Source organism: Perissodus microlepis, chromosome 23 (genome assembly GCF_051167445.1).
Source record: "Perissodus microlepis isolate ML-2025 ecotype Zambia chromosome 23, ASM5116744v1, whole genome shotgun sequence".
Taxonomy (NCBI): Eukaryota; Metazoa; Chordata; class Actinopteri; order Cichliformes; family Cichlidae; genus Perissodus; species Perissodus microlepis.
The window spans coordinates 17,246,220-17,273,437 of record NC_140482.1 but is presented as its reverse complement, the minus strand read 5'-3'; the positions used below and the strand labels follow the sequence as shown (position 1 = coordinate 17,273,437).

The 27,218-nt window shown below is 39.8% G+C and overlaps 1 protein-coding gene across 6 annotated transcripts in view; it reads right to left on the bottom strand.

Moving 5' to 3' along the window:
- Window positions 1-27,218, bottom strand: part of LOC146361180 (uncharacterized) — a 56,623-nt gene that overhangs the window by 16,675 nt on the left and 12,730 nt on the right. For 4 of the 6 annotated variants that reach the window (XM_084921635.1, XM_084921636.1, XM_084921639.1 and 1 more), the window contains exons 1-5: window positions 14,741-15,274; window positions 3,565-4,106; window positions 1,899-1,979; window positions 1,760-1,819; window positions 187-262 (exon numbers count right to left, since the gene is read on the bottom strand). In XM_084921635.1, the coding sequence (XP_084777761.1) occupies window positions 187-262; window positions 1,760-1,819; window positions 1,899-1,979; window positions 3,565-4,106; window positions 14,741-15,167 (1,186 nt within the window). In that variant the 5' untranslated portion in view covers window positions 15,168-15,274. Of the gene's footprint in view, window positions 1-186; window positions 263-1,759; window positions 1,820-1,898; window positions 1,980-3,564; window positions 4,107-14,740; window positions 15,276-27,218 lie in introns of those variants that run through there. The other 2 variants (XM_084921634.1, XM_084921638.1) reach the window with 2 other exon arrangements.

Sequence of the window (27,218 nt, the reverse complement as noted above, 5' to 3'; positions counted from 1 at the left end):
GTCCAGACAGGCAACCTGACGTAAACTTTTCTGGCTTAAAAATGTCTACATGATGTTTCTTTGGCAGCGCCTGCTGCATGATTTAAAAACTTCCATTACACATTTATACAGCGCAGTGACATGCTGAGAGTCCTGGAAGAGCACGCTTAAGCTCTTTAGTTCTAAATTAACACACTTTCTCTTTACCTGTTTGTGCGAGTGTGTTTATGTGTGAGGAAATCAGCGGAGGTTCAGGCAGTGGACGGAAAGGTGGAGGGGTGGTCTGTGGGGGGAACGGGACACAAATACAACAGTTTAAAACATCTGGAAATTCACATAATGGAATGCAACCACATCACATGTACATCTACATTTATATGTAATTTTCAGACAATATTTGTGCACAACAGCAGACAAATACTTCCACCAGGTGGTGGAAAGCAGATAATTTGCATTCAGTTGAAATTGAAAGTTTAAATTAAATGTTCACCACTAGGGAGCAGTGTGTTACCAGCTGATGTGTTAATGATGTTTTGGGATATGTGTGTTTTTTAAGTTCACCCAACTGTTTTTCATATTCTCTATGGTCTCCCATATATATAAAGGATCCTAGTGTAAAAATATTTCACTGCAAAAGAGATTTAACTGAAAGAGATCCATAAATTAAAAACAAAAACTACTACTAAATAATGTTAAGCCAAATGATCGCTCCACATTTGGAAACTCTTGGGGGCAGTGAGTGTGCTTTTACTGCATTGGCAGTGTGTTTGGGATCACTGTCATGCTGAAAAATTAAGCTTTTGTCAATCAGACTCTTTCCAGATGGTATTGCATGGTGGCTCAAACTCTGATGGCACTTTTCTGTGTTTGTAATTCATCAGTTCTGACAAAGATCTCCAACACCACTGGCTGAGATGCAGCTCGATGATGACTGTAGACACTCAGTGTTGCACCTCCCTCCAACCTGCCCCGTACATACTGACGAATCAAAATCAAAAACTGAAATTTGGGTTCATCACTCCATCAAACCTGTCTCCACTGATTTTCAGTCCAGTCCAGTGTAATTTTCATACCTCAGCCTTTTCTCCTTATCAAGAAAAGCGTCTTGACAGCCACCTTTTCACTGAGACCATCTCTGATGATGCTTCAGTGAACAGTTTCTTAAGGACTTGACTTTCAGATACTGTTCATCTGCTGCAGGTATCTTTTTAGGGCTGCCACTTCTCTTTTTGTCCTCCAATTGTCCATTTTCCTCAGATTTTTTAAGGATGTGCTGAGCTAATAGCTCTTTGGGAATCATTTAGTTGTTACAAGAAAAATAAATACTAGTTTATGTCTGTGAAAATGTTATCTTTGGAGTTTTTTATAGATTCAACTAAAGAAATGGGAACAAATGATATGTTTTTGCGACAGGCTGGTAGCAACGACTAAAGATACAAATTAAATTTTTTGTTGTTGTTGTCTGTTATGTATAGACAAAACACTGGTTCATCCCTTCAGTTAGGTGCCTTTTTATAAGCTTGAATGATTCATAGTGTTACATGGCTTAACAAACAAAAAAGTTTCCTCTGATAATGGTCTGTTAAAAAGTAGCTAATGTCTAAAGAAAACTTTGAGAGACCTCCAGAAAGCCATTAATAAGCAATTCAATGCCTACAATTCCCATAATGCAATTAGGCCCTGTTGTTCCTCTTGAAATACATCTCGAGCTGAGATGATTTCAGAGACTGTAAATCACTCTTGTATGTTCATATAAGACATCCACAAAGCTCATACAGACCTTCACGCTGCCTCCCATCTGCCTCCTCTCGCCGTCGCCGCTGCCATAGTCACCAGAGCCCTGCGATACAGAGAAAAAACTGTGTTTCACAAAAGCCTTCTGGTGGTTTGACTGGAATATTGGAAACACAAGAACTCACAGTGTCAGAGTCGTCCTCATAGTCGCATAAACGCTCAGCTGACCGAGGGTTTCCCACCAGTCTCAGGTCTGCCATGTCACCCTAAAACACACAGACAGTGAATCCCACCATAGGTATTATCAGAAGCATGCAGATTTTATGAGCTTTAACTGCAGCCATCTTAATTTCTTCCACAGTTCTCCACTTCAAAGAGAGTCATATGATCACCAGAGTCCCTGTCTCAGAGGTTAAAGGTGGCACTACCTCCTTATTGTTAATGACACAAACCCTGGACGGAGTGCCGCAGGGAGACGTCACAGACAAGAAAGAACAGACTCCCAGATACCTCTGGAGGAGGATTTGTTGCTGTTTTTCATTTTTTCCTGTCAGAACTGTGAAAGATCTCTTTAGCATTTCCTCTGCTGGTACCCTGGAGATTATGCGTACAAAACAGGCGTCTCATTCTTTTGCACTACACTGTTGTATAAAACAAAAACTATAGTGTTTAAAAGTGATAATTTGTCTTTCCCGTTTTATAGCATTGCTGTAGCTTTATGCTTATTTCTGAGATGAGTGCCATCATGTTGGTTTGTCCAATTCTTAATGCGTTAAACTTTCATATTTCCTAAATATTGATAGTGATCAAATCCTCAACACATAAAGAAGAAATCTTTTCTGGCATCTTTATTTTAGCACATTTATTTGTGTGTTGGAGCAACTGAAAATATGCTGAATTAGCCATGAGCATTTCCTGTCTGCAGCATATATGTAAATGTACGTGTAACTGTATATGAATTATTTTGATACTCAAGAAATCTTAAAAATGCGATTTTTGTCAACCAAGTTCTGCTGAAAGGATCCTTCCAAAAGAATAATGGTTACTGGTGACCTTTGACCTGGCTCACTTTTTAATTTACAACTTGCTCTTCTCAAACGCTTTGAGGAAATGCAAAAGTCATTTTCCAGGAGTGGATTTTGCAGGGTAAATGGATGACTGTAGGTCAATACTTCCACTCACAGGATCAGGTAGAGTGATCCAGTCCAATCTACAAACAAGATGAGCCGCTGTAGGCAGGCTAAGCCACGGCTTGGATGAGTCACCCTCTAGTCATTTATACCCAATGAACAAAATTAATAATCATGCTAAAACTGCATGAGCTACAAAGTAACACATACAGAGACTGTTTTATTGTTATTACTTATTTCTTTTAATCACTAAGCAGCGTTCAGTAAAAACCATGTTAAGAATCTATCAGCTGTGTTTCAAAGCAGACCTGAGTAAGAGCAGCATCAGTTAAAACTTTCAAATACTTGAAATCTTCTTCATGCATTTTTGGACTTCATGTAACCTTTAAAAAATATGATGTTGTCATTATTACTCCTCAACCCACTAAGATTTTTGAGACATGTGACCATTAACCATGTGATGTTAACTTGGTTGCCATTTTTGACATGACAGAATCATGGTGACGGTGTGGGATCAGGGGAATAAGGCCCAGTCACACAGGCCCAGGGACCGGTCAGTGACCATCTAACAACCAAAAGCCAAGACGGAAAGATGAATATTTCTGGACTGGTTGCTGGCAGTCCCAAAGTAAATGATTGCTGAAGTCCCAGTCACAAAGGCCTACAGGTTGGTTATCATCTGGCAATCACCAAGGAACATCAAATCTGTGGATCCACTTACCAGGAACTTGCCATTGTCAGCTCTTCCCGCGTGACCCACAAAGAGTACTGATGCAGGGTCGAGATCCATGGGATCCGGCGAGCGCTCAAACTTCACCACCTGTGGCTCAGAGTCGCAGCCATGGTAGAAGGCCACCTGCTCCTCCATGACTGACAGCGAGAAGCGACTCCAGGTGTCCACCATGCTCGGCACCTCAAAGCTGGCAGCCTCGTACGAAGCCTCAGAGTCGGGCTCGGTGTAGAAAAACTGAACCTTCTGACGGCCAGCCTTCACCGCGCTGAGCTTGACAGCAACATACATGAGCTTCTGGGTGGCATCTGTGATGGAGAAAAGGATGGAGGCGGCAGGAGTGGAGGGCTTGACATGGAAGAGGAGGGAGAAGTGGCGGTAGAAAGGGTTGGGGACATGGACCAGAGCTCGCTGGCCCGGGACCACTGAAGGAGTGAACCGGTAGGCAGGCTCCCCATTTGGCCCATAGGTGGTGGTGAACTCTTCTAGTGGAGGTTCTCCAATCAGCTGGAGTAAAGAGATGCCGCTCACTTCTGTGAGAGGGAGGAGACAGGAAGTTAAAACTTAGTGCACACATAGGAAAGAGAAAATTGACTTTCAGTTGCCAACCATTGAAAAAAAATGTTTTCAATGATTTATATCAGTTGGGTGACATTTATGTTGTTGAGTATCAAGTAAATATCCTTCATAAGAGGAAAAATGTACATAAAAACTCACAAACCAGCCAGTGTAATTAGTATTACACAATCATATGTGGGACTGAACCGATAGTACTGATGCAGTATTATCTTTGTGCAGTAGAATTAAACGTTGAAGGGTTTATAAGACCCTGGTCTTTTTGTTGGGATGTTGTGAGTATACTGCATGTCACAGATAGATGTAGCCTCTTGGTCTACAAAGTGAAGCCACTGGAAAGTCATTTTAACCTGCATCCTTTGTAAAGGCCAATAAAATGACCTATAGTCATCCCAAGCAGCGTCGTGTTTCAAGACAGCAAGATGGCGAGGGCAAAAAAACCTCAACCCAACGAGCTGTGCTCCTCAAAGCTGCCACTAGCATAGCATGTTTACTGTGTCCATTATAAAAGGCTATTACATAAACATGTAAACATCTGCTGAATCTGATGGAACTAGAGAAAATGTGTATTCCCTGACAGGCTGATAGCAGGTGCTAGGTGAAACTGGTTGCACAGAGGTACATGGTGCTGCACTGAAAAAGTCTTTGTGATTGCTTTGGTTGCTAGCAAACAGCCACAGTTTGCTAGCTTGCATAGATAAGACCAGCTTGTTTGCAAACACTCAGCTACTACTACTACTACTAAGCAGTAGTTAAACTGTGAAGACAGAAAAGGAAACCCTTTACTTTCAAAATGAAAGCTTTTCCTTACACTTACTTGACACCGTTTTTCACTAGTTCTTGTTGGTTATTTCCTGAGTGTGTCAGCTTTCTGGTCTTAAACCAATGTATACAATCAGGTTTTTGGACAATGGCAACTTGTTTTGCAATTTTGCTTCTGTACACCACCACAGTAAAGTAAATCAAATAATCAAGATGTGATTCAGATTAAATTCAAGGACTTAAAAAAAGTTATTGTAAAGTTATTCTAGTCATTTTTTACACAGTTGCCCATTTTTAAATGCTAAAAGTGGGCAAATTCAAATACTTGTGGCACATTAAAGGCGTTTGAATGTTTTCTAACACTGGATTTTACTGGGTGAGGAGGCATAAATTTCACAAGTGCTTTTCACTGCAAGGTTCATAGAGTTACGAGTCTGCTGCAAACGTAGCTGCTAACTGAAGTGACCCTTGAAGATCCCATGTCTGGAACAACAAACCGAAAAGTGCACTGACACTGCAGGTCACATGCTAAAACCACAGATCCCAAATTCAGCAATGAGGGTGATTTAAGAACAAAACTTTCCCAAAAAAAACATGGCTACAAGGCATTTATAGGACACACTCTGAGACTTCGATAGTGGGGCACATTAGTGGAAAAACTGCTTGAGTTTCAATTCCCACAGACTAAAATAGCCCACAAGGGAAATGAGAAGCAGCAGATTTACATTCTCATAAATCAGCCTCACAGGGGAGAAGCAGCATTTTTTTTGACCAGGATAGGGTTTGAGGCTTGCCATTGCACAAGTGCAATCTGTGCATTAAAGGCGTACAGAGGTCATCAGTAGTGGGGGTCTCCCACATTTCTTAGTGATGGGAATTTTATATGTTCACGTGTGGTCAATATTTAATGCCATTTAAGCCACCTTATTTTTCCCTTTGGGGGGTTTGTTTGCCTTCCACCTGCTTATGCTGCTGTCATGGATAGTAACAGGACAACCAGATCATAACTAACTGCTGTCAGCCTGTAAACTCTCTCGACCTGCGCAGCAGCTACAAGAAGCCTGGCTCCTGTGGGATTATAGGATTTGATCCAACTGGAGCTTGAGATCGGCAGGGTGGAGGGCTTCTCAGTGAAGGCACCTGCTATTGGTTCTTCTCAAGGCAGCACAGCTGCTGCAGCTGTTGTGTGAGCTAAACCATATAGTGGTATATATTTATGCAGTTTCAGAAAATGACAAACGACAGCATAAATGTGAACTTACAGTTAATCAAAAATGGTAGACTGAAAATGAATTTCTCAAGGGAGGCCCCTACTCTAATTCCATACATGTTCACATCTGGAAGCTGTTTGGTTTTACCACAGCTCTCCCACTAACCCAACTCTACAGCCCAGTAACAGCGAAGTCTCCCATGAGGGAGGCTAATGTCTGCCAGCAAGCCATTAGCACTGTGGTTACAAGACCATTACATAACAATTACGCAAAGTTTTCTAATTTCTTTATCTGGGCTGCAATCTAGTCTCAGGCTTTTAATTTATTTCTGTTTCTTTCCTGTGAGAATGCAGAGGAAGCAACAGGGAATAAGAAACATGCTTATTTTTAGAGTTTTTCCTGGCAGGATTTTATATCATTTTACCTCTTCAGACATTGTAAAAAACTTTTAAACATGTTTTGATTTCATAAAGCACAAAATATTATGTATAAAGCAATAGATATATTTAATTACTTATTAAAAAGGGACAGTGCAGTTTGACATAGTTTCAATACTAAGAGCTGAGCTGAGGGAAAGGAGTCTCCATGTGTAAGACATGTTCATTAAATTCTACAGGAATAAATTTGCACTGGAAGAATGTTAAACTTTGTTTTATATGTCATAGCATCAAGAGGATAAAATAACCTGCACAGCATTGTGTCAAATGAAGCAGGAAGAGGAAAAATAATGAAAATGTTCCTCCTTTCTTTTAGAATCAATCTTTGCTGTATTTATGGAGTATTTAATTCATAATTTATCTCCAGTGTCTATCTTCCCCAAATTTAGTATTTGTTTTTCCATTTAATAATGGAATAGTTATCATAAATGCCCAGAATTATCTTTATTATACACTTTATTAGGTACACCTGATCAACTGCTCACACGACAACATCTCGATGCATTTAGGCATGTAGACATGGTCAAGACTACCTGCTGAAGTTGAAACTGAGCATCAGAATGATGATGCAAGGTGATTTTAAGTGACTCTGTATGTGGCACGGTTATTCATTTGAGACTATTTCAGAAACTGCTGATCCACACTGAGTGGCAGTTGTCTGGGTAAAAAATGTGAAGGCAACATTAACCGTTACAACCAAGCAATGCAGAAGAGCATCTCTGAATGCACAACATGTCCAGTCTTGAAGCAGATGGACTACAGCAGCAGAAGACCACTCTTGACCACTAAGAGCAGGAAACTCAGGCTACAATTCACACTGACTCACCAAAACCAGACAACAGAAGATTGGAAAGTCATAGCCTGTCTGAGTTTTGCAGCAACGTCTAATAGGAGGGTGAGAAGTTGGCTCAAACGATATGAAAGCATGGATCCATACTGCCTTATATCAACAGTTCAGGCTGCTGTTGGTGTGATAATATGAGGGATATTGTCTTGGCACACTGTGGGCTCCTCAGTACCAGCTGAGCATTGTTTAAACACCACAGCCTACCGGAGTGTTGTTACTGACCATGTCCATCACTTTACGACCACAGTGTACCATCTTCTGAGGATAGCACGCCATGTCACAAAGCTCAGATCATCTCAAACTGGTTTCTTGAACATGGCAATAAGTTCACTGTACTCAAACGGCCTCCACAGTCACCAGATTTCAGTCCAATAGAGCAACTTTTGGGATGTGGTGGAACAGAAGATTTTCATTGTGGATGTGATCGTGTGTCTGTGGCTCTTTGACATGCAGCACATGTCCATATGGACCAAAATCTGTGAGGAATGTTTCCAGAACCTTCTTGAATCTATGCCACTTAGCACACCTTAGTGTGTTTAAGGTGTGCTAAGTGGATGGTGTTTGTCATAATATATATAAAACGTAACTTTGAGTTTATCAAAAACATGAAAAAAATGCAGTTTCATTGGCTTGGCAAAGAAAAAAACAAAGTTTGATTCAAATGTTGCTACATTTTGATTTGTGTATTTAAGGAAGTGAAGCCCCGCCTATTTTATATAAGTCATAATGACAAACAAACAAAGCTAAAACCACAGAAATTTGGCGTGTGCAATGAGCAGAACTGTTGCAAATTGGACAGTAAATTATGTTCATGAAGGAACTCCTCACGTTAAGCTGTTCAAATTGTTTTTTTTATGCTCTTAAGACATCAGCTCAGATCTCTGCATGGGACACCGTCGAATAATGAAATACTGATTTTTTTTGTTGAAACAGAAAGCTCATTTCTGACTTCCTTTCTCCACGCTAACAGTCCCCATTGTATGCAAGAACAGCCCACATCAGTGTTTTGCGGCCTTAATGACCTCATGTTCTCGGTTACAGGGGATTACTGGGGTGCCATGTCTGTATTTTCCAACATGTAACTCCAGAGAAATCCGACGCCTGCCTGTTTTAGCGTGTGAAGAAAAAGACACAGGCAATGAGAAGAGGCATGGACTGACAGATGGACAGACAGAGGGCGGGAGGGAGGAAATGCACGGCAACTGTCCATGGGAAAGTGGACCATGAGGGACTGTTAATGGGACAAAGTGGACGGGCCAGCAGCCCGAACTGACTCAACGCGCCAGTTAAAACATGCAGAAATGTCACAGTGTAACTAATGAACTCCTCCAGAGGGTTAGCAGTGCAGAGACCTTCCCTCATCCTGGAGGGGGAGCATAAGAAGAGTTTATACTATCCTGTAAAATCTGCGCCTAAGCCTGAGTGTCACTGCAGTCAATGTAACCACACTGTGTGCTTAAATTACAAAGTACAACGGGCAAAGTAATGCAAGCATGTGATGGTTAAAGTGGCCTAAAATAGAGAAAAATGTAGGAAACTACACCCTCATTCTTCTGCTTGACCTGAAATGTCCTTTACTTGCAAAAGCAACTCAATCTGCCTTCAATAACTACACCAAAGCATCTACTGTGTCTGAACAATTTCAGTAATTTCAGTGTTTTGCATGAGGAATATTATGCCATTGTCCTGGTATTCCCAAAGCAGATCTTAATATATCTGCAGCAGAAATCTGCAGGTCTTGATTTGGAGAATTGAGGACGTGGGTAAGAATAAAATCCAGGACTCTTTATCGTAAAACACAACAAACACTTCATTCACACAGCTGGCCTGAGACTCGGGCTGTTAATTGCACTGAGTCTCGGCTGTGGCATCAGTTAACACTTCAAATGGAGCCTGTGTCACCTTCACCCAGCCTCTGATCCCCGCTCAGACTCTAATCCACGTCTGAATGAGCCCAGAGCCCAGCGCCAATTAAAGTTGATTGAGGGGGGATCGGTGCAGCTCAGATGACATCAGCTGGATTCTTCTTTTTGTTCACATCTTGCTCCTCGAAGAGGCAGAAGAGCTGAAAAGCTCGGGTTTTTGGCTGCCCTCCAAAACAAATTTGTCTATGTGAAGAATTTGAGAAGTATGAACGGTGACAGGTACCACTGGTTCATAAATTTAGCCTGCAGCACATGTCGAAATGCATGATTTATTTCATCATCCGTTTTGCTAACAGGACCATATTTCAATGTGTCTAAAGCCCAGTTTTTATATTTTAAGTCTGTGCTAGCTCTCTTATTCTCCAATCTGCTACAGGGTCAAACGTTAACCGTTGCTGTCGTGATACATGTGTTACATGCATGAAGTAGGGCAAAAATTAATTACTCACAGAATGAATGTACTGAAAACTGGATTCAGTAAAAGCACCAAATCTGACTTTTAAAAAGAGGAAAAAGTGCAGAAAAACAATGTGCTGGAAGGCAAAGCTAGGGAATTATTACAAAACAGATCTGAAAACTGAGAAAATATAATTTGATAAAGCAAACTGCTCTAATACATTTTTGACAGCTTGTTGCTTCTAACAGTTACCTGCAGACTGTTTCCAGTTTCCTTCTCTAACAGGCTCCAACACTCCAAGGTTTTTTTTTGTTAATATAAAAAAAAAAAAACGTTCAAAACATTTTTATGCATTATCTGTCATTTAATGGTTAATTACATGAGGGGAGTCTTTGCCGGGACGATTTTGACCCCCGGGCCTTATGTTTGACACCCTTTCTCTAATGTATTTACTGCCAAGTCATCTGTCAATTTGTCGTATTCTTCAGCTGGTCACCAACAGCGTGAAAGAAAATAGCAAAGACTGATCTTTCAGGCCACTTAAAAGTTTTTTGCTTTGCTTTTCAGTGATGTTGAAAGCTTAAAGCTTGGGCTGCTGGTGGCACTACTTTTTATTTTTATGGGCTGAAGACAGGCTGAAAACCTTGCTTTCACAGTTTGTGTTTTTTTAGGAACTAATAAGGGAACCAATCAGCAGCAAATGAGAAATAATGATAAACAAGCAGCTCACAACCAGCTCATTAAACTGCCGTCTCTTTTTTTTTTTTATACCTGAGTACTAACTGAGCACTAACCATGCAGCAGGGGAACCCAGAGGCCCTCCAGGGTGGGCGTGGCCTCTTGAACCTCAGCATCAGCTGGAAAAAGATGAACTTTAAACAAATGGAAGTGACTCAGTGTCTGTCTGAGACACTATAAATGACACATAAATGGTCCAAAATGCATTTAAATTGCTTCCAAGTTGAAGACCCAGTATTTCCCCACTCACATAAAAGTCTTTCTCATACTTGTGCCTCGTTTTGAATCTCTGCTCATCTTCTAATGGTGTCCCAAACACTCGACTGCATTCCATCAAGTGTGACTGGGTGAAAGGGTGGGTGACTGTCGTGCCCTCTGCCCTCCTGGCAGAGACTGCAAGCCTCCCCGTCTCATCCCATCACAACGCTCTCTTGTTACCGACCGCAAGACCGCCGCCCTTTCTCCCAAACCGACCGCACAATCGTCACACTCAATCTCTCGGAGCAGACCATTTCCCCACCCACAGCGGTTATCAAAAATACCTTCCACAAGCTTCTCCCCACTTCCACCGCCACTGCCACCACAGACAGCCTGATTGTTTCCTCTCCATCTGGGAAACTATAAAACGCCATCCATCTGTAAATCTACATAACACACCAGCTGATTAGAAATGATGACACGATAACTCGAGACAGAAAAGCGTGGCTGGCATGCAGGAGTAGGATGTGATGGGAGGAATAGAATGATTACTGCCTGCTGTGAGAAACCAACCTACATCTAAATGTAAAGACAACATCACGACTGAGAGCTTATACTGAGTGTTTTTGATCAAATGTAGGCTCCCTTAACCCTTTTGTCATCCCTTGTGCAGGTGTATGGAAAATCACAGGCAATAAACAGTTTGACTGACAACCACAGGGACGTGTTATAACCCGTACACCCCGAGCAAAAACAGTGCAAAAGCTCGGCTGCATGCATACACCAAAGTCTCCAAAACGTACTGCAGTGCAGATTCAGGAGTCTGCTGTGGGGTGAAACATAGCTGTGTTGGTGTTTTAAAGCCACAAGTTGTTGTAAAGGTCATTCAAACATTTGCAGTAAGCATTCTCGTGGGAAACACACGATGAAGAAGGTTTTCATGTGGCAGAGGTCAAAGTTTTAACTTAAAAAACGCCCGGAATGTCCAGCCAATGACATGTGCTGCTAAATTTATTAAGGCATTAAAAGGCTGAACAAGAGCCTCTGATATATTTGTCAGGGTTTATACTCACTGCAAAAGTTTCTAACCTAATGTATATATGATTTCTAGTTTACAGTATAAACATCTAACATGACCAGAATAGATTTAAGTGTCATAAAAAAGATACAACTACCATCAAACAACTAGCAGGCATGCTGCTGCTGACTGCTACTGACTCTACACATTAAAAATGCCTCGTTTGCAGGAGACAAGACAACAACATGAACTGCTGCATGCAGCCTGGCGACAACGGCGTGAACTCAGGTGTTTTATCATGCGTCAGGGTAGAAAGTGACACCACAGCAACTTCAGCAGTTCCAACATCAATGTTTTTGCATGTTTTGACCATTGATTTACAAAAAGTGTGTATTTAACATTAATCAAACCCATCTTCCAAATTGCAAGCTTTTTTCTGACTTTAACATACGGAGGACCAAAACCGCCTAAATAAAATAATACATTAAAAATTAGAAAATGAAAAATAAAGATAATCATCTATATTTTTAAATTATGTAGGCAACATGTGTCAGCTATATGACAGTGTATACATAACGCATCACACTTATGTGTTGGTAGTTTCTCAGTTGATTTTTACCAGTATATTAACCCTTTAAAACTGGTCGGAGCGGGCACGCTCCGTTTTGCGTAACTATTTTTAAATCCCTGTAGAACTGGAACCACGTAAGCTAGCGCAATAATTTTCTTTGCAAACTGCAAAAAAAACTTTGAAACTGGAGGAGTTGTACTTACATCTTATGCCATCAGCTTGTCCTAGGTCACGGTTTCCTTCCACATATAGCTTTGCAAAAATTGCATAAAAAGCACTTGCAGCAACAAAAACATAATATTCCAGAAACACGCTTTGCTGATCTGATCAGCTGTTCATAACACTTCCTACGTTGGAACAGACGTCAGCGTGAACTATTGCATGTCCGCCATTACCTGCCTGAAACCGGAAGTGACGTCTTTTTCGCAGAAATTTAGTTTTTTACTTTCGGGGCCTTATAAGCCTACACTGGTGTTTTTAAAAGTCATGTTTGAGTTTATGCTTTTATTTATAGTTTCTGGGATGCTTAGGACTCAAATTGCACTGCTGGAAACAGTTTATTTTGATGCACATGCTGTTTTTTGGCAAATTTGCATTATAATATTTTTTCTTCGTTTTTCTTGCAGTATATAAAAATTGGTGTATCTCAAAAATAAAGCTATGAAGACACTCAAAATAAATTTCCTGTTGTTGGAAACTATTTTGTGCAACTTTTTTGTATTTACAGTTTTGAGAGACAAGCCATCTTAAATTTCGCTAACTAGAAATATATGTAAAAAAAAAAAAAAAAAAAAAAAAAGATTTTCAATTTTTTTGTAGTTTACTGCACTTTTTTGCAATTTGTGTAGTTATTATGCACTTAATGCATACATATTATTAAAGTTTGGGCTACAATGGTTGTATTGATGGAATAGCAACTTGAAATGTAAAAATGTAAAGATAACTCTGGTGGACTTGGTTCTATGGTAGGTCTTAAAGGGTTAATAATTAATTATTACAATTTACTTTTAGATATGTTTTGGGGTGTTTTTGGATAAATATAAAATATACCAAAAACATTAGCATCTCACATACCAAACTTGATTACCTAACCGCCAAATAGTTGATCATATGATAAACCTTTTTTTTGGTACTCTGGGTCCTCTGTATGACAGAATTTCGATATTTATTACAGTGAATATGATGCCTTCATTAATTTTTGATATACTGCTGATCAAATGGAACTGCACTTAAAGTTTACTTTGATAAGAATCTGGATGTAAGAAAGTTGACTAAAGCCCTTTGTGACCTCAGAAAGAGGCGTGTGAAGACTGTGAAGCCTGAACTGAACCCTGCTTGAGCCTGTGAGCTACATAGTTGCTACTTACTACACCTGATCTTCTAAAACAAACTGATGTTGCATTATGGGTAATGTAGGCACAAGAATATAACAGATTTTTATTTTTTTTAAAAGATGATGAATGCTCTTGTGCATTAATTGTGACAATATCCAAAACAGAATACTTTATTAACTATACTTCAATAATTTGATCCCAGATTTTTTCAAAAGTGATGATGATTGTTTCTAAAACTTGTGAATTTACAGCCTTACATTATAATAATTCATATATTTGGGGTTCTGGATTAAAAAAAAAGACATTTAATAATTTTATCCTGTGATTTGGAAAATTGAAATTTCTTACAAGCAACAAAATAATAAAAAAATTATCATTAGCCGGAGCCCCAGTAAATGTGAGGGTCATTATCTTCCTCTAATAAAACAAACCCACCAGTGGTTTCATGGTAGGGGGTCAAATATATGTGAAACTGTAATGTATAGCACCTGTAGTCACATGAGCCAGAGTACTTTATGGGCTCTATATGATCACATTAAAATGGTAAAAACATGCATCACGTTTAAAGTGAATCATGTGATGGGCAAAGACAATGATGCAGCTGGACACCAAAACAAACACACATAGACGCTCCGGATTCAAAATGTATCGTCACACAGGATACATTCTAACCCGCCGCGGTTACCTTTCCAGTTACTAACTGACATGCACACCGGACGCCCGGGCTCATGAGCTCTTTCAGGCAGGAGGTCACACTCCACTGGGAGACGCCCGTTTTCCAGGAACGCCCAGCAGCTGTCTTGCAGTGTGTGGCAGAAGCTGCGGCAGGGCAGGTGACAGACGGGGGATGGACACCTGGGAGTCAGGAGGAGGCAGAGGAATAGCTCTGCGCTGTGGTGACATTCTGCTTTTGTGAGCCAAGCCCACTCCTGTAGGACCGCCCCCGCCTCCTCCACTGAAGTGTGGTTGAAAAAGTTGGGCAACGAGAAAAGGCGTGGCTGTCTGCAAACGGGCCAATCAGAGGGCGCGGGGAGACAGGGTGGGCCATTCAATTTAGAAACGCCACCTCTAATCGTCACGTCTGACTCAAATCCACCCCCTTCCCCTTCCCCACCCCCAGACCCTTCCTCCACCCTCTCCCCCGAGAACCTGCCTGGCTTCATCGTCACGTCAGACTTCTCCGTCTTCTCCGTCAGGCCGGCACTAACAGTCCAGGTGGCCGTGGTCGCATCCCACGCCTCGACAAACTTACGGATGCCTGTGGCCACGTTGATGATTTCTTCCCCGACCCCGGACAAGTTGTCATCCTCCTCTTCTTCCTCCACCTTTGCACCAGCGGCAGTCTTAGTAGAACCTTCCTCCTCCATCATTACACTGCTGGTAGTAGTAGTAGTAGCAGCACCTTCCACCACCTGCTTTGTACTGGTGATCATTGCTACAGTGTGAGTGGTTAAAGTGGTAGCATCAAACGTAACCGCTTCTGTCTTTGTTTCTTCATCCGTGGTTCTCCAGAACCAGGCCTCCAAGCTCCCGGAGCAGAGGATGAGGAGCAGCGTTGCAGTCTGGAGCCTCCTCCACATGGTGCTGGCTGTTGCAACAGCGCAGATTCCTCAAAGCACCACCTGTTAGCCAGCCGGGCAGCAGTTAAATCGAGGCTGATCAAGGGCCACTGAGCAACCAGTGAATGAAAGCAGAGGCATAAAAACTACTCTGGGACCCTCCCCACTGAGCTCCCAGTGCAAACTCCCTCCAAAAAAAAAAAAAAAAAGGGCTCAAATACACTAAAACTCCTCCCCTGCGTGACTCCTGTGGGTCTCCTTAGAAAGCATACAGGCATGCTTTTTACCACATAGGCACACCCGGCCTAGACAGATGAGTCCTCTGCAGAAATATGGAGTTTTCATAAATGCACTGCAGATCATAAAAAAAAGGTTTAGTTCACACTCTAAAGGAAAAGCTCATTTTATTGGTGAGCAGGACTGAATAACTGCAATTAAATAAAAGTAAATAAGTAAATTAACCAAAGAAAATATTAAATATTACTTTATAGGCAACAATTATTTAACCACAATTTAATAAAGCATAATGACAGGTTACGTTAATAAACTTAAGCAGAGATCCTACTAATTCTATTTTTAAATTTTTAAAAGGACGAGGCTCGCTGTTTCCTGCTGCTTCGAGTCTTTACGCAAAACTACACTAACTGGTTGCAGGCTTTATATTGGTTTTTTACCACATAGGCACAAGAATGGTAACTCTAAGCAGCTGCAGAAAACTAAACTGTGTCTTCAGAGCAAACAAATGACTCCTAAAGCCATTTCCAGCAGCCGAGATGCCAAAAATCCTTTCAAAATATGTACGACTCTTGAAAAAAAGCTGGGTCACTGTGCAATTATTTCCAAATCTCTTTAAGCAATATTTCATTCACAATAGTACACAGAAAACATGAAATATTTACAGTGGACAAAAAGTGAGTGGTACTAAAAAGAAACCGTTGCAGGAACATTGTGCAGCTAATTGGGTTACTTAGCAACAGCTCAGATGATTGGGTACAAAAAGAGCAACTTAAGACAGGCAGAGTTTCACCACTCTCCAAAACCTGTGTTTAAAATCGGTTATCAACGCTCAGTTCAAAAGCCTGAATCTCTGAAGGTGTGGAGGAGGATCAGTGCCTGTGGGATTGGCAGTTTGAACACCTGGGCGCCATCAATGCTTAAAGATATATACAGGTTTTAGAGCAGCATATGGTCCCATCCAGACAACGTCTTTTTAAGGGAAAGTCTCACATATTCCAGCTATACAGTGCTAAACTGCATACTACATCTGTTACAGCAGCACAGATTAAGAGTCCAGTTGCAGACCAGTCAGGCAACTGTACCCATTCGGAGCATCATGAGAGGAAAAATATGACACCATTCCTCTTCCAAAAGTCCGTCGGCTCTTCTCCTTCAGCTCCTTGACGTTTACAGACTGTTGTTAAAAGATGGCAGTATGCTACTGAGGGGTAAACAAGGCCCAACCTTTTTCAGATGTGTTGTTTTCATCAAATACAATATGAACGAATATTTTCATTTAACCCTTTCACGCATAGTGGTCACTACAGTGGACAGCTATTCAAAGTCTGTTTTCTTGTATTTGTGTCAGTGCTGATGGTATACTTGCACATAAACCACTACATTGGACAGTGATGTGTCACTCCATACCCTGCCACCCACTGGTTGTTTAATGCTACTATAGATGTATGATGTGTTTTATTGTAATTATTGTTATTTAACCCTGTCATGCATGAATTATGACAACCTCAATCAGGATTTCTTTCTTAAGTATTTTTATTCATCTTTTCATGCCTAAAGATGTCATAATTCATACATGAAAGGGTTAAATAGTAAAATGTCTTAATATGTTTTCTATACTCTAATGTTAATAAAATTTCGATTTATGAGATTTGCAAGTCACTGTATTCTGATTTTATTTACATTTTCGCTTTTTGAGTCCCAACTTTTTTGGAACTGCACTTGTACATAACTCGACAGTTATCATTACAGAAACTTTTGCTTCAATCTTAAAAAATATGTTTTTGTTACAGAGAAGCTTAAGTTAAGATATAAAAATAACAGGCCAAAATTATGTTTTGTGAATATCTTTAATCTGTTCATATTTGTCCTTTTTTAATTGTTTATGACAGCATATCTGGTGACACTACAGATGTGCAGATATCCTCATGTTAAAGTGATAATGACAGTTGACAGTGTTTTGTTTCCTTGGGTTTTGAAATTTTTAAAATAAACAAATGAATCAATAATTGAAGACGAAATGGCAGCGTTAGCTCATAAGTTTGAGCATTAAACTTCACAATCACGCAAAAATACACTTTTTTTTCAGCTTCTGCACATTTCAGTCCCTCTCATGGCAAAGCAAAAGTAATCTGGTCAAGTTTGTGGACACAAATCATTTCATTTTATTGTTACAGTCAGCACAGCTCTGAGAAATGACCCCTTTCAGTTGAAGTATATTTTATGTCTGCAACACAGTTTATCTTCAAGTCTTCTCCGAGTCTCTGAGTCACCCATGAAAATGAAATCTTCAAAACCCTTAAACCCTTGTTGATCCTACCAAACAGATTTTGTCAAAGGAAGTGAGTGCAAAGGGAAGTAAACAGTCAATAAAAACTCAGCTTAAGAGTAAAAGTTATATATTTTTTTAATATGGTGTGAATGGTGCCCTCTAGCTTCCAAATGTCCACTATTTCCTACTTTAAATTTAAATGTAAGATTTACTAATGTAAACAAACACACAAAGGCAACAAAAAAAAAAAGTAAAATTTGCCCCAGGATTTTTTTTTTTTTGTTTTCTGTAATTCATTACTTTGCTTAGCTCATATTTTTGATTTTTAAACAACATAAAAATACAAAATACACTTCTGAATGTGTTACTTTTTCCTTCTCTCATGTTTTTATTCAAACAAAAATTTAGCTACATTTCCAAACCAACTACTAGAGAAAGTTAAGAAGTACTCGGTACTCAGGGCTCGTGGTCCCCAGGTTCAGATCAGTACACTAAACTATGCAACAGTACAAGCAAGGACAGCACACTGTAACAGCAGAGTTATAACAATGGAAGCATTTCACTCCAGGATTCATACTGTTCATGCAGTATTTTAAAAACTTTTCTACTTTTAAGTAAAAGATCTTTGTACTTCTACTTTGCATGATTTCATGTTAGAGTGGGAAAAAGGGACAAAAGGAGGAAAAAGGTGGGATAACTGAGCACAGCAGCTGACAGGCTAAAATGGTGAGAATAGCAAGGGCACGGTGAGTGACAGAGCAAGAGAAATTATCTCATCTCTCAGGAAGAAAAGGGAAAACAAGGGAGGTTCAGTCACACAGCGCCGATGGCTTCGGTGTGTTTAGATGTCTGATTTATGCCTCTGTTTTAATTTTTGGTAACTACAGTAACCAAAAATTAAACCACCAAGTCTACTTTCTGAAGCTTTGGGAGGAACATAATCGGATAAACAGCGTGAACGCAGCTGGAGAGAGGCTGAGCAGCAATGTGAGGGATGAATGAGAGACAGCAGCTGCCCTCCCGAGAGACCGACTCCATTGCCTCATCGGAGAAAATCCTCGGAAAAAGCACTCCTTCCAGGTTCTCACAGACGGGCGATTGGGGCAAAAGGATTCCTCTCCACCAACACTCCTCCTCCTCCCTTTCCTCCTCTTCTTCCTCCTCCTCCTCCACATGGCCCAGAGTCCCCTCATCATCCAGCATCTGCCAAACTCGGACAACCAGCTGTTACACATTCCAGCTGGTGGACCTCCCACACCCACGCTGCACGACACGCTGCCTTATCCCCATCATTTGTGCATTCATGCAACATAACTGCTGCTAAAGAACACTGCTGAAGAACATTAGAGTCACTGGAGTTTACTCTGGTGAAACTTTGCTTTCTTTAATGCATCATTAATTTCTTTATCTTCCTATTTTCCTGAGCAGACCAGCAACAGAAGAGATTATAATCTGCTAATCCGCCTCATTAAGGGGCTCCTGTTTGTACTGCCAAACTAATGGTGCTGTAATTAAGGCTATTAATTGATCATTAGGCCAACAAAATCTAAGAAAACCTGGTGTCTCCAAGTGTCTGATTTTATCAGTCTGACCATCCAAAAATCCTAGATGTCAAATTTACAGCAGGGAAAGCCATAAAACTGACATTTAAGAGCCATGACCAGGCTGCTTTGTAAAATGCTGTTAAATGACCAGCTAATGTGCCGCTCATTCTGCTCAAAATCTCAATTCTCCCATATTGGCTTCTCTTCATTGGCTCCCTGTTAAATTTCGAGTCAAATTTGGAATCCTTCAAATCACATACAAGGTCTTGAATAATCAGTCCCCATTTATCTTAACGACCTCATACTACCGTATCACCCGATTGGAGCACTTTGCAATCAGACTGCTATCAGATCTCTAGCTCTCTTCCACAGTGTGTCTTTGCTGGAGGTTTCTTCCTGTTTAAAGGACTTTTTTTCCTTGACACTGTCGCCAAAGCCCTTCTTCATAGGGGGCCATATGATTGTTGGGGTTTTCTCTTTATCTTACAATATAAAGTGCCTTGAGGCAACTGTTGTTGTGATTTGGAGCTATATAAATAAAATAAGCTAAAATTGAATTGAATAGGCTGGATACTGGACTATGTTTTAACACATTTGTGAAAGATCAAGAAAAAGATCAAGAAAACTGAAGGAAAACACTGGAGTTTGTACAGAAATATTGTTTCTCTTCTGCTACTCATACAACATTTTAGAATCTGTGCTTTTATTTGACCTTCATTACGGTGATACTGCACGCTTCTGCTTCTTTTGTCACTCCTCACTAGTAGTTGCAGCACCTTCCTCCTCCTGTTTTGCACCAGTGGGTGTCACAGTGGGCTCTCCAATCAAGAAAAAACTTTCTTAGAAGCAGAACTGCATGTTTGTTTATAAGGCTAGCTTTGAAAAACTGCTATTACCTGTTTATTTGTTAAATTTAAATACAATACTTAACATAGGCTGTGCTGCCCAATCACACTGAAACTGGAAACGCTAAGTTGAAATACTCTGCTGCCTAGAAATAACACAACTAACAAGCTGTGCATGAAATAAGAGCCACCTCTTGTGTCTTTATATCTTTGCTAGTAAAATATAAATGTAACTAGCTGCAGCAATTTATTGAAGCATTCACAAACACACATATACAATGTGAAATACAGTTTACAGTGCTGTGAAAAGTAGGATTTCTTTGCTTTCACACTTGTTTCAATACAAAATATTCAACAAAGATAACCAGAGTAACTCAAAATGCAGTTTCTAAATACTGATTTCATTAATAAGGCAAAAGGCTTTCCTAACTTACCTGGCCCTGTGCAAAAAGGTCAGCACTAGTGATGTGCGGATCGATACTGAAATATAGATTCCTCCGATACCAATCATTTATGTTCTAGAATCGATTCTCATATTCAAATATCAATATTTTAGTAATTTAGGGTAAATTTGTAGTTTATCATTAACAGGAACACAGTGGAAAGACACTATATCATTCGGATTGTCTACAGTGGAAGAACTACTTCCTCTTCCGCCTTTCATAGTCATGTGCGAAATACGGCTGTATAAATGTGTTGCAGCCCCTTGACATGCGCACTCACAACAACGGCTGAGCATAAACGGAGTCATGTGTGGACGTGTTTTACCTCCACAAACAGCCGAGACGTGGTTTGCGATAAATGTGGCAAGACAGTGAGGTGTTGTGGCAACACCGATAACCTCGTCAAACACCTCAGAATAAATCATATCACAGAATATGACAAGTGTATGTTGAGGCGAACTGAAAAGGAGGACAGGGACAGGTGCTGCTAGGGCGAGACAGACGTCTCTCACGGAGTCCTTTAGTGCTGCAGACAGGCAACGTGTTCAAATAGCGCACAACTTCAGTTTTTTTTATTTCTATATGATAATTCTGCATTATTAAGCGATAAGAACAAGTAATCTGATGTCCTGTAATCATTATGAAGCTATAATTTGAGATACAATGAAAAATAGAATAAATAAAATAAGTTTTTGTACAAAGTATCAGTATCGGATCAGAATCATCGATACCACCTCGAATTTTACTTGGTATCGGATCGGAAAGGAAATCAGTGGTATCGCACATCACTAGTCAGCGCCCCCACTTGTTAAATCATGAATTACACCTCTAGAAAGTTTTATCAGAATTCATTTAAAACTTTTTGTGCTATTATGTTTACAGACAGAATGACATGCAAATGCTTCCAAATACATAACCTCCTAAACGGAGGCAACGGGGAGTGGTTCAAGAATTTTGCACAGTACGTTGTCGTGTTTCTCTAGAACAGTTTAGGGTTCATATTTAAATATCTACACTAATTCTTCAACATGCTTTTCTTCATTTATGAACTTGCGTCTTTACAGTTATGTGTTTCCGTATTGTGGATGTTTTTTTACTTACTTGTACATAAACCATTTAAAAATATTAACAGCTGAGCCAACTTACTTTACATCCCCCTTATTAAAGATCTACAGGTTATATACATAAATATATTTTAAATCCTTACTAGGGATGGGTACCGGCACCAGTTCTGACATAAACGGTAGTAACCAGACCGAAAAGCAGCGCACATTTCGGTGCTTATTTTCCTGTCATACACTTTGGATTCTAGCCAATCATTTTACCTTTGCAAGGATAGTAGGCGGGCCCAGGTACGTACGTTCTTTTAGACCAGAGCTACAGATTAAAAATGCCCAAGGCGAAGCGGTCAAACGTCTGGCTGTACTTCACAGCAAAATATGCAAACTCAGCAGCCTGCAACAAGTGCTTTAAGGTGATACTGTGCAAAGGAGGTAACTCCTCGAATCTGATGATACACCTGGCGACGTATAGCATTTTGTTAAAAGCCGAGAAATGCGCCGTATTTGATAGTTTGCTGCGAGACCTCACACCGGGCACATCTACTGCGGGTGGGTTGCCTGTTATCCAAACCGGAGTTAGCAACATCCCCCAAAAACCCAAAGAGGAAAGTCCTGGCCCCTAGCCCTGCCAGTGTAGCAGAAATGATGACGGATGATGATGGCAGCAGCAGCCGTTCTTCTCTGCGTGAGTAGCTTAATGTTGTTCGTGTGTAATTTACACCTCAGCGTAAATTACACACGATTTAGGCTAACCACGTTATTAAATTAATGCATGTAAGGTAAACTAGCAAACACCGTCGTAGTTACATGCGGCTGTCTTCTTGTTTGATGGCAGATACTCCCTTCACCCTGGCCAAAAAGGCTAAAATGACCAAAGAAAAAGTGGGAAACAGCTAAACATGAGAGGTTTTTGGACAAAGTTTGTGTTTTTTTCCATTGATTAAGCACTGCTTCCTGCCAAGAGTGATGCCATAAATCCCCTATAGCTGCAGAAAAGGCTAACATTGTTATCTTTTTACAAAAAACAGCTGAACATGAGAGGTTTTTGGACCAATTTTGTGTTCTTGATTCTTTAAGCACCGGTTTGAGCACTGAGTTTCATAAAAAGTTGTTGCCAACAGGTGTCACCTTGGGAGAGGAATTCATAAAAAGAGCATAAGATAAACAAAAGCAAAAAAATCAGGTTTAAACTAGCTTATAAAAACCTTTTACAACTCAATTTTCTATTACCAGAAGCACTTTTTGTTGCAGATCTTATGCCAAAGAGATTTATTATCTACAGAAAACATTCTAACTGCAAACACAGTCCCCTTTGGATATATGAGAAAGGTTCTGCTTGCATTGTTTACTAATTTCTTTCCAGCTGAAATTAGTAAAATCGTGGTTGAAGCCAGACATACTGAGGAGTACAGTAGTAACAAATATGACTAAAACATTAAAAAAATGAAAAACCAAGTGCACCAAAGAACACTCATGTTTCAGCTTTACAGTAATTACAGGCAGTTACAGACTTCCTGTCTGCGTTTTTTTGTCTCTCTTTTGTGACAAAGCTCCTTCTTTGATGAGGTTTCTGTTGATTTTCATCAGCAGGGAATTAAAGCTTGCATCTTAACAACAGACACTTGAATCAAAAACTACACAAACTTCATAAACTAGAGTTTTATTAAGTTTTTATTTATTGTTTTCACATTTACGCATCGATGCATTGTTCTGACTAAAAACCAAGAAAATACTTTTCTTTTAATTAAAAATATAAAAACATCAGGTTAGTTTTTTTCTTTCAAATAACACAACCCCCAACGCTTTCTCCGTGTCCATCATACATCACCATAAATCCCCTGCAGGCTCTCAAACATACGTGCTAACGCTCCCTGTGCGTTCCCAGCACTTTTCATCACCGTCAGCTGTCAGCTGTGTCTGACCTGCACAGGGCCACAAGCAGGGTAAGTAAACACACGGCTGCGTTCGGGCATGCTTCCTTTGTGCATTGTGTTTTATTATGAAGGCAGCTGTTGCTTACATTTACACTTCCACACATACATTCGCATGCAGCTACAGCGAGGTGCAGTCATATGTGGTGAGCTGCAGCTGAATGTTGAAGCACCAGTGACATTTGTTCTGCTGTTGCCACATCATACAAGCAGCATGTTCCTCCTAAAGCTCACATGACAACCATGGTGATTACTGGAGGAGGAAAGAAGAAAACTTAATACCTAAAACTGCATTTCTTCTTTTTATTTCAGGTAACTCAGTTGCAACAGTTAAAAACTAACAACCTGATTACCCCACATACATATTTTATGATTTTTTTTTACTCAGAAGTACCACTGAAGGACTTGGTTGTGCATTAGCAACTAAAACTTAATTTGAGCCTGAGAGGGTTAAACATGACCACGTGAGAGGTTTGGAGAGGAAACTTCTGCAACAAGCCCCAACTAGACGCTGCTTTGTTTCATGACTCTTCCTAATAAATTTCACGCTTCTGAAAACATATCTGGCTTTGCCAAACAGCAGGTCCCGAAAAGATGTCAGCCTCACCTTGGCTCAAACTTTAAACAAAAAAAGATCTACAGAGGCTTCATTATCAAGTGTTTCGGTGCATCTTTGTCAACAACTGCGGGTCGACACCAGAGCAGATGGGGAAGAGCGAGACAGTCATCCGTGTTAACTGTGGGAAGCGAGTTCAGTCAGATAGAAATACGACACAGCAATTACAAAGAGAGAGCACGAAGTTCCCGGTCCAACAAGATCATTTCATTTATTTATTACACAAAATATCGAAGATGGAAGATGAGATGTGTGAGGAAGAGGCTCAAATGATGTTGCCATTTATGTTGGTGGTCTGTGCAGCAGATGCAAAGATATAAACGCTGGAATAAATCTGCTGGTGACAGGAGTGAACTTTGCAGGGTGAGTCAGCCTCCAAATATGGAGATTTAATCCATTAAAATGCAACACCATGAAAGAAAACTGAGGCCGAGATACAGATAAATGTGTCTATTTCACATCAGAGCAGTGAGATATAACTTCTAACATCTAATTCAAACTTCATATTAGCATTGGGAAAGCAGCACTTTCAAAATTTATGACAAACATAGCAAAATCGTAAGTCCTGATGCAGAGGTAAAGTGCACTAATGTGACCAAATGTGTACACTAAGATAGCATATGTAGTTTTTCTTATCTTCTATCTCAAAGGAATGTTTAATTATGGATTTAAGATGCTAGAAAAACTATTTCATCTCTGAAGTTCCTTCTCTGCCTGTCATTTTATTTTCATCTTCATCTTTATTTTTTTAATTGCTGTCACAAACTGAAAGTCTGTAGACTGAAGCTAAAGCTAAAGCTCTGACTGAAATACAAAATCATCCCAAACCATTCATGTCAAATCTTTGTATTCAAAGCATCTTCACTCTAAATCTACCACAATACTGGATAATTGTGTTATTTCTGTATGATTTTTTAAAGTTTTGCTATGCTACAATTACATTATGTTAGTTCTACCATCAGGTGTAATGTGATGTGTATTTGTTGCATCTCATGTTAAACAGATTCTGGACGTTAAGAGGTAATTGTCTACTGCAAATAATTAGAACTATGTTATAATATTCTAAATCTTTAAATTTCACTTAATTTAATAAATACTGAATTTGCTGACTCTGTTTTATTTTTTAACTTTCGTCCTTTTGTCTTGTTTCCTCTCTGTTAAACTCCAGAAACACGTAAAACACAATCAGATTTACTCTGAAAATCAACTTTTCTTGCTTATTCATTTCAGGTCAACATCTGCAGCACGTCCACATACTTTCTGTCATGTCCTTTCATTGACAGTACTTGACTGGCCCAGCAGATGGCAGCAACACAGAGGCTGCAGGGGTCACATTTACAGCAGTTTAAAAGCTTTCTGTTCTTCTTTAATAAGATCAGATAAGTACTAATAACTGCATACTTTATATTACAATACATTACCAGAGGCAGCTTCAGCATGACTGCAAAAAGCGCACACAGTGTAGTTTCTAAAAATGCAAAAACAATCGCACAAAGAGTCAAATCACCATCATTCTGGGCTTTAAATTGGTCAAATAAACTCAAGAAGTAATGCCAGAGTGAGAAGTTAATTTACAAACTGTCAACTAACCATTAAAAATTATCAAACTGTAAAGAAACAAGACCAACATTTAATTTAATACTTAGAAGTCACTAAAAATAGGTTTTGTATCGTGACCCTGGCTGTATTTGTTAATGACCTACTCGCTCTCATTCTCTGCTGATTTAGAAACAGTAACAGGCAAAAAGTGTTGAATCTTAATTTTTCCTTGAAGATCTCGTCACCAGAAAAATGGTTTCGGTGGGCTACCATTGGACTGCGGGTCACATTTTGAGAACGCCAGCTTTAATTATTTAAAAACATTGAAAAGTAAAAAAACAAAAATAAAACAAAACCAATATTTGTACTTTTGACTCGTATGGAGTCAAAAAGTGCAAATATTTTTTTCCTCACTTTCTTACGATGCCGATATACTTAAGGTTATAACTGTACTTTTCGGCTAACACTATATTACACTTTTCCATTAGCTGTTTAGAAATTGCAACAATTTTAAGACACGGACCGTATTTTCCAGACGTTCAAAATTATTTTATCTTAGTAGTAGAAATGAGAGGCTACTTTCAGCTGCTCAATTATTCACAAGGGGTCACCACAATGGGTAGCTCCACATCCTTGATTTGGCACCAAATGCCCTCCCAGATGCAATCCCAAAGGGATTTGTGTTTCCTCCCAGGATCAAACTGGGAATCTTTTGCCTGTTAGGTTCCTCCACTGCACTATGAAGGACATCATCTTAGTAGTAGCAGTTAAAGTAGTTAATTCTGGTTTTGACTGTCCAAGGACTTTTTTCTAGAACTTTGCAAACTGTCGAAGTCTGGAGAGTTTTTCTACTTGTTTAGATGCTGTGAAGTTGATTTCCTGAACCATGGAAATAATTCTGTGATCATCTACTTTGGTTATCTTCTGTTCTCTTTCAGATATTTTGGTGTTGCTGAGCTGGTCTGTGCATTCAGTCTTTTTAACAATGTACCAGATTATTGATTTGGCCTCTCCTAAGGTTTCTGCCATCTCTTTATCAGATTTTTTGGGGGGATTTTCAGTCTGATGACGCCCTTCTTCACTTGCACCAACATCTCTCTGGGATGCCATATTGACAATTTCATTGAACACCTACCAAATGCAACACCTGGAATCAACTCCAGGTATTTTACCTGCCTCATATCTTGTGAAATAATGAAGGAACAGACCTCAACTAGACAAGAAACTGCTTGTTAGTCAATTGTCCAATTACTTTTAAATGAGGAGTGTATATAAAAACAGCTGTGATGCCTAAATACTTCTGTTAAACCTCTTGAACTGAAGATTCAACTCTGCACTTTAGTCACACACTGATTGTTTGATTAAAAACCCACCGTGGTGGTACACAGAGTCAAAATCTTAAAAAAGTGTTCATAAACTTATGGACCTAAATCCACCAGCCTGGACGCCCAGGGCTGAATGAGGTTTGAATACCATCAGGACACAGGTCATTCATTTAACCTGCAGTTAGCCTGATGTGATTTATATCTCGATTTCTAGCAACAGATGGGAGTGCCACAGTTTTAAATGAATTTATTATTTTGTCTT